We start from the raw sequence: 7,562 nt of genomic DNA on the forward strand, positions 1-7,562 counted from the left end.
TGAAAATAAATCAACACATTGATGTGTAACTGCCCAAACAAATACTTTTCACTATAGTTTATTAGCATTCTCTTGTACAACTTTACATTAGTATGATTTATCAGTATTTAATTATCACAAAATAAATGTAAAAGGCAGATGAATCATTTAGTGCAATGAAAATAAATGAAAACCACTGAGTGCAGATACATGTCGTGTTACGATACTGCTAAACAGCTACACTCTCGGGCTGCTCAGAACCTCCCTGGTCATGTTCCAGCTCACCTTCATTTTTATTAGTAGGTATAACAAAAGGCAATAAATTACTGGACCATAATATTGGAATGGGATGCCCAGGTTTTGAATGAGCTCTCATGTCCATTCTACGCTTTTAACAATCCTATTTGTTAAATCAGTCGTGGTTTGAAACAGAAATGTTGGACAGTATTTATTGAAAAGCTTTTTCTGACAGGACCACCTTTCAGCAGGATGGAGCATAGTGCCTAACAAACTAATTATTTATTTAAGTGATTTTGCGAAACTAACGCAATCAGTGCAAACTGGATCGCCCACTGTGTCCACCCAAATACTACATAAACCAGCTCTGAATTTTTACAGGCATTGAGTGAGTGTGTTGCTGAACTATGACGACAGATTTCATCACCTACCCTACTATAGGCGGAGCAGAAAATATTCGCCTGTAAATACAGGGCACATGAAACACAGACACATCTTTAAGGTTGCACAACTGAACAAGTACAAAAAGTGGAAAGCTCTATTAAACCATTTCATGGTTGAGGTTTTTTTACTTGCTGGACTGTGAAAGCTGAACACCAATCAGGAGCCTACTCATCAGATTTAAAGCAACAATATGTAACTTTTACTGAGCAACAGCGCCCTCTGCAGCCACGCATGGTGATTCATTCTGTTGGATTTCATGCAGAGGAAAAATCAAACCCTATCAATGTGTTGACCAGAGCTATGACCGTGTAGCCCCCCTCACTGAACTGAAGCCCAACTCATCAGTTGATATTACCCATGATCCATGGCTTCCTAAACCAGAAGAGCTGCTGCTGCTTTTACAAATATACCAAACTCTGTTTGGAATTCTTCATATTTTAAAAGTTTCCCCACTAAATATGAGATATAAACGCTGGTTTTTGATGACTTCGAAATCTTTCAAACTAATAAACAGTTCAGAATTACTCTTGATCTAGCTGGGCCTGATGCTGAGGATTTAAACTGAGACTATCAGTCAGTTACACACTTCTCACAGGAGATCGTACCTGCACCGAAGTTACATAGAACAAGAGCAGACGTTCGGGGTGAGGGGTGGAAATGAAAGCAGCACCATTCTCCATGTAAGTCAAACTACTTATGAAGCAGTATATTTTAAAATAAAAACATTGCATAGTGTTGCTTTAAGTTTTGAGATAGAAAATTAAGTTTCAAGCAGGCTACAGAATATTTACTTTGATAAAACAAGAATATTTTGACCCAGCAATTATTTAAAGCTGAAATGTGTAGTCAGGGGTGAAAACTAAATTAAAAATGGTGACCTTAAAAAGTGCCTGTGTGACATGATCATATACCTCTATATTCTGACATATCTCTAAATTAAGAAACACTAAATTATCAAAAAGAGGATTCTATCAAGCCTCTATTTGGTCTCAGTCCAAGTATCAAATAGATAACAAACAGGTTGCGACCACACACGCACGCACACACGCATGTACACACACTTAAACTCTCTTAATTGGCAGCAGTTTCAAGTGTAGTGAGTCCATCAAGCTTTTAACATAAATCTCTGAGAGGATTACTCAATATCAGATTATCCTAATACCAAATATAAATAAGCTTTAACAACGACACCATCAATAATAGTCCTTAGAAATAATGTCTCTTCATTAGAACAGGATGGATTCTTCCTTTCAGAACAATAGCAGCTGTAACCTAAACTGCTGCATGTTCTTCAGGAGTCATAGGAACCTCAGCTGGGAGCTGAGAAGCCCTATGTGGAGTGGGATGAGTAGCATCCTAGAAGACGAATGAGGAGCGTTCACTGGTTCAGTTTAGAGCGTTCACTCCAGACAGTGTTATCAACTGCAGTGTTTGCACCAACTAGAGTCACTGGAGGGATGATGCGTTGGAGTGCAGGGGTTAAAGAAGAGCGATTCAAGGAAACAGGTCCAGCTTGGGGGCCCACTCCAACGCAGTGTTGACCACAGCAAGGGCTGCTGCCCCTAAAGCCACCGTCAGACCCATGACAGCCAGTCGGACAAAGCGCCGTGCTGCTGAAGGCTGAGCCACTGCTACTACTGAACTGGCTGCTGAGCTCTCCAGGGCGGCCTGCTTTTGTCTGCGTCGGCGACGGAGAACTGAGTCTGGCCGCTGTTGAGTGGACGCAAGATCAAAGTCCTTAAAGGTAGAGGTGGCCATGCTTAGGAGGTAAACAGAAAGATTCGTAGAGAGGAGAGACCAATGAGAAAATGAAAGGTTAATATTAGAATATTGAGTAATTGAAATTGTTGAGAAGTAGAAGAAAATAAAAGGAGACATATTGCGCTCATACTCAGGTTGATAACTATGTTCGGAAAACACATCACTTCTCTAAGTAATTGTCTATTGCTGCAGCTCCTCTTTTCAGCCTCTGTCTGAAACAACTGGTTTTGGCTCCTGTCTCTTTAAGTTCCCCTCCCAATAAAGCACAGTCTGCTCAGATGGCCCACTCTGTTGTGATTTGTCAAATGTGTAGGAAATGTTGCCCTCCGGTCTCACTTTCCCTGACCAGACTAACTGCAAGCATTATGCAAATGGGAGGCATTGTGATGTCATGTGACATAATATGAGGTGTCACATGACATCACCATACACCAGAATATTTGGTCTGGCTACTGACAAGGTGTGTCAGGAGCTTCAGTGTTTGCGGCGGAGAGAAGTTCCCTTTACCACCGACTTTAGGCTTTTTAAGGTGAAGGAAGGTGAACATCTGAAAAGCATAATATGCCTCCTTTAAATATAAATATTACAGTTTAAAAAAGCAGAACGTGTGTGAATGCAGAAGCAGAGAAATTAAATATTCCCCCCTCTGAGGCAAGTAGTGTTCTGTAACGGGAAGTTATTTACCAGTCATGTGAGGCAGCTTCTTTGGCCAATTCAGAGGGAGGAAACTGGACGAAGAGGTCTCCTGCTCGGCTGATGAGGGTCTCATAGGGCAGATCCTGGGGAATCTGAGACAGCAGATGATGAACCATGGCCATGTCGCATTCACACTCCAACACCTCCTCTTCTCTGTAAAGTACAATCTGCAACAAAAGTGCAAATAACACATACAGACACATTCAGTCAAGTCAAAGGGGCCATGACGAAAAAAAATAAAATCAGTGGCCACTTTATTAACTATATCTGACATTAGGGTTTTTGTTGACTCAATAAATGATCAGGCATCAATTAACCTTCCATCATCACCTTTCTAAGGGCAGTACAGGTGTCAGCATTGTTATAGTCTAGGTACACACAAACTTTTCTTTACACAACCGTCATAATTTAATAAAGTACATAATTACACAGGCCTCTGCACGGTGACAAAACCGAGCAGAGTCTTAGAATTACAACTGTTGGCCTCGATAAGCTCATATAACTGCCCTTGTAATTCTTAAGTGTTCTATCGATTAAGCAGAATCCTCATGTACTGTAAATGAAGTGCTGATTACATTGAACTCACCACAGCAGCGAAGTAGATGGGCATTAGCGGGTGGCAGGCCAAGAAGAAGTCGTACAACCGGACAACGTGGCGGAAGTCCGACAGGACGTGGCCGAACCATGTGATCAGCCAACTGAGAGCGAAGACTGTACCCACTTCTGCCCTAAGGAAACATGGCAGGGATACATCAGCACAAAAAGAGGTGATGATTTCTTCTGCTACAGGAACAATATCAACACATATTTTGGGGAATTAAAGTCATGTTATGAGATCTGGACTTAACTGGAGCAATCAGAATACAACCAGTAGGAAGTCATCCTTTACTTTAATCACCACAATCATCTCGTGATGTAAGTACACTGAGGTTTTACTTGAACCTTGTAATATCTTCTTCCATGTTGTTTTAAGAAAAATTGCTCTAAGTGTATCATAAAGGGCAGAGGACACAGCCAAAGCAAATGCCTGTAAACCAATTTAACTATATCTAATTAAAATCCCTTGATGAAAACCCATTATGATGTAATAAATGCTTTTGATTTCCTTGCTAAAAATACAATGAACTATCTTTCTTATGGTAAAACCCACTGGTATATGCTTCGACTCAAGTAAAGTGATCAGGCCGATACTGTAGGTTGGAAGTCATTTTGATGAGTATGCAACATCAACGTTCAAGAAAACAGACGCTGTTGGAAACATTTCAAAATGTCAAAACCACAGACCACACTCTGTTGGCTGTGCAGCCTTTTCACGCTCTCCACATTGAGTTTTAGTTTAAACTGCCTTGTCTGATAAACTGCAGTAAGTTCATACATAAAGTTCTGGTGAATTTTAATAACTGCTCATGGAAGACTGAAAATAAATAGGTTTAGCCTGTTGTAATTAAACAGAAGAAAACCTTACTGTTGCATGAAGTCATGCACCTCTGGGTTGACTCTCTCAATGATGGGCATCAAATAGTTGAGAATATGTTTTGTGTTGTCCATGGTGGGATCCATGAAGTCCCTGAGAAAGAGGAATGGAGGGAGGGAAAGGATATTTTAAAATCCTGACAGGTGGACACAGCAAAGAAGAAGAACGGAGACAATAGGTAATAAAAGCTGCTACATAATTATATATTTACATTAAAAGCACCTGAGGTGATGAGTGGAGAGCTTTTCTACAAGAGCAGTCGCACGGCGCTCTCCCAGGACCAATAAAAAGGTGACAACAATGTCATGGTATCCTTGGTAGTAGTGCAGCTGGGGATTACGTTTCAGGACTCTGAGGATGATGTCAATCAGTTCTTCCTGGAGACCCTCCCTCTGCTCATCTGGCATACCTGTAGTGTCCATTCAAAATGAAATTTAAAAAAAGCACTTATACGTTTATTTAGTTATAGTTATGCCACGGTACTTACAACACCCCTCAAGCAAAAAGAGGATAATCTGACTACTTAAGGTGCATGAACTAACCAGTCGATCATGCTGGATCAAATGAAGGAAAATTACATAAATATGTGATGCAATTCCATTATTTTGGTATGAAACGAAAACTGATGCAAAATCTTATGAGTTGTAAGTTAACTCTTATTAAAAAATATGGTACTGTATATCATTGCATTGAGTTTTTTCCCTCCAAAAGCAACAATAAACAATTCTGCAGTTTATTTTCAAACACAACAAAACTGTGAAGTCTGCTACTCGTCAGTGGTGGTGGAACTTCACAAAGCATTGAACTACAGTTCACCACTTTTTTGGTTCCCTGGAAACGATTCCATTGTTGTTTTCGCTATTTGCAGCTTGTTTCTGTATTTGCATATGTTGTGACTTTTTGCTGCGCATGTATCTGCAAATTAAAGAAGTAGTTTTGCATGGTTTTTTTTTGTATTTGCATGTGTTTTCGCAGTGCACTGAGCTCTCACTGCCACTGTAGGAATGACTGTTAACGCAGTGTAAAAACTGCATTATAACAACACAACCTACAATTCCCAATAGGAACTAACCACAGCTGAGCAAATTTGCTTCCACCTGTTCCATAATAGTCTAAATCCTTGGATAGTAGAGCACATTTAACACATTGGTTTGAAAGTCAACAGCTGCTGTGAGTGCTGAGTGTTCATATCACTCTGAATTTATAGTTGAACAACAATGTACATAAGTTAAACTGTGTGGTTTGCCAGTATTCACCTGGTGGGAACCTCCGCAGTGAGCGCTGGACATCCAGCAGGACCTGATTGTAGTCCTTGTTGTTCTCTCGCTCCACCGTCTCTGCACAGGACATGTCAACATTAGAACTGCTGGATGAGTCCAGTGTGTGGGGAAAGCTTGCACCTGCTTTTGCTCTGCATGTTTTACAATAATGCATCGGTGAAAATGAATGTGCAATAGCATAGAGAGCATACAGACGTGTGGCCTATACTACTCTGTGTGTGCATGTGCAGCTAACATGACACCTGGCTCCTGGTCCAGGACTTGCAGGGGCACGTTGAGCAGGCGAGGCCACACTTGACATCGCATCTCATCCGTCAGCAGTCCTCCTTCACTGATCGCCATCCTCCTCAGAGCTGCTACATCCACTGGACTCACGTTCAGGGCCTGCGTGATGTCCGCAGTCTTCCTCTTGCGCCTGCTGTCCCAATCTGACACTGACACACACACACACACACACACACACACACACACACACACACACACACACATACACACTGTTTACCAAGCTAAGAGCTAGCATATTGACTTTTAGCTTGCAGCTCTTGTTGTACGGGGTGGGTACGTTTGAGGACGTTTTAGAGGACATAGTTAGCTTAGCTAGCTCCATCAGCAGTAATGTGTGTTTACATTTAGCTCCACCTGCAGACTGTCCGTTCTGCTTTGTTAGCCACTATGAACCATGCGATAGCCTCACAGGTAAGCTAGCTGCACGACACTGAGCGTTACCTTGTCGTCCATTCACTGGTGTGGAGGGACCAGCACTTCTGGACGTCCTCATCTTTATTCCTCCGCTCCTCGGGGTGTCCTCGTTAGATGACATTACTTCTGGCGAACCTCGACTCATCCTCCCCGCGGCTGCCAACCGGGAGCTAGCCGTTCAATTAGCGAGGCCGGCGTCATACAAACGCGGCGCGTTAGCGAGCTAATCGGCGTTAGCTGGTCACCGGGCTAACGTTACTTCGCCCTGCTGCCGAGAACAACATCTCCTTCAACGCGGCCGCCATCGAGCGGACATGTGACAAACTGTGGACGATCAGGACGCGATGGCAGGACGGCGAGAGAGAAGAGGCGGCGGCATGTTTACACCGAGACCCAGAAGAAGCGTCAGCACCTCAGTGGTCCTCCCTGTTCACACCGTGGTTCAGACAGTGGTACAGACTGACTCATCACTCAGAGGAGGAGGAGGAGGAGGAGGGGGAGGAGGCGCTGCTCCTCTAGCAGAAGCAGGATAACCGAAACTTAATATCACAATGTCGAAAGTTCTCGAGCACTAAGTATAAACATATACAATTAATTAAATATATATATATATATATATATATATATATATATATATATATATATATATATATATATATAATCACAGCAGAAACAAATTGTTAAAGTCATGTTATAATATGTTATAGACTGTGCAGGAGAAGATGTTCAAAGTATACAAGTGATTGTAGCACTACTACTACTGATACAACTAGAAATATACTACTACAACTACTACTCATAATAATAATGATAATAATAGCCACAACTAAATACCACCATGTAGAAAGTACAAGGGCACTAAGTAAAAACATATACAATAAACTGTAATATATAAAATAGTAGACTGTGCAGGGGAAGATGTATAGAGAGTATACAAGTACACATTGTGTGTATAGTATCGTTTGATGTTATAAATCCTGTGGTCTGTGTTT

General features: G+C 41.6%; 1 protein-coding gene across 2 annotated transcripts; it reads right to left on the reverse strand.

Annotated features, from left to right (window-relative positions):
- Positions 1–42: 42 nt before the first annotated feature.
- On the reverse strand, positions 43–7,066 carry tbc1d20 (TBC1 domain family, member 20). Of its 2 annotated transcripts, none has more exons than XM_020096827.2 (8): positions 6,598–7,066; positions 6,114–6,299; positions 5,848–5,928; positions 4,814–5,000; positions 4,583–4,684; positions 3,704–3,845; positions 3,106–3,284; positions 43–2,419 (listed from the first exon to the last, which is right to left on the reverse strand). In XM_020096827.2, exons 1-8 carry the CDS (start codon positions 6,713–6,715, stop codon positions 2,155–2,157), a joined length of 1,260 nt encoding a protein of 419 aa, XP_019952386.1. In that variant the 5' UTR covers positions 6,716–7,066; the 3' UTR covers positions 43–2,154. The 2 variants fall into 2 exon arrangements, with proteins under 2 accessions (XP_019952386.1, XP_069390107.1); XM_069534006.1 differs by having other exon boundaries at positions 6,114–6,305; positions 6,598–7,025.
- Positions 7,067–7,562: the final 496 nt, after the last annotated feature.

The sequence above is a fragment of the Paralichthys olivaceus genome, chromosome 2 (assembly GCF_024713975.1).
Source record: "Paralichthys olivaceus isolate ysfri-2021 chromosome 2, ASM2471397v2, whole genome shotgun sequence".
NCBI lineage: Eukaryota > Metazoa > Chordata > Actinopteri > Pleuronectiformes > Paralichthyidae > Paralichthys > Paralichthys olivaceus.

What these genes read in the sequence shown, in the direction of transcription:
- tbc1d20 (XM_069534006.1), bottom strand. Translation starts at nt 6,715, where the DNA reads ATGAGTCGAGGTTCGCCAGAAGTAATGTCATCTAACGAGGACACCCCG. An exon ending in CTCTCCACTCATCACCTCAG is followed by an intron (nt 4,685 to 4,813) that starts GTGCTTTTAATG and finishes CCTCTTTCTCAG; the next exon opens with GGACTTCATGGATCCCACCA. An exon ending in GAAGCTGCCTCACATGACTG is followed by an intron (nt 2,420 to 3,105) that starts GTAAATAACTTC and finishes TTACCTCCTAAG; the next exon opens with CATGGCCACCTCTACCTTTA.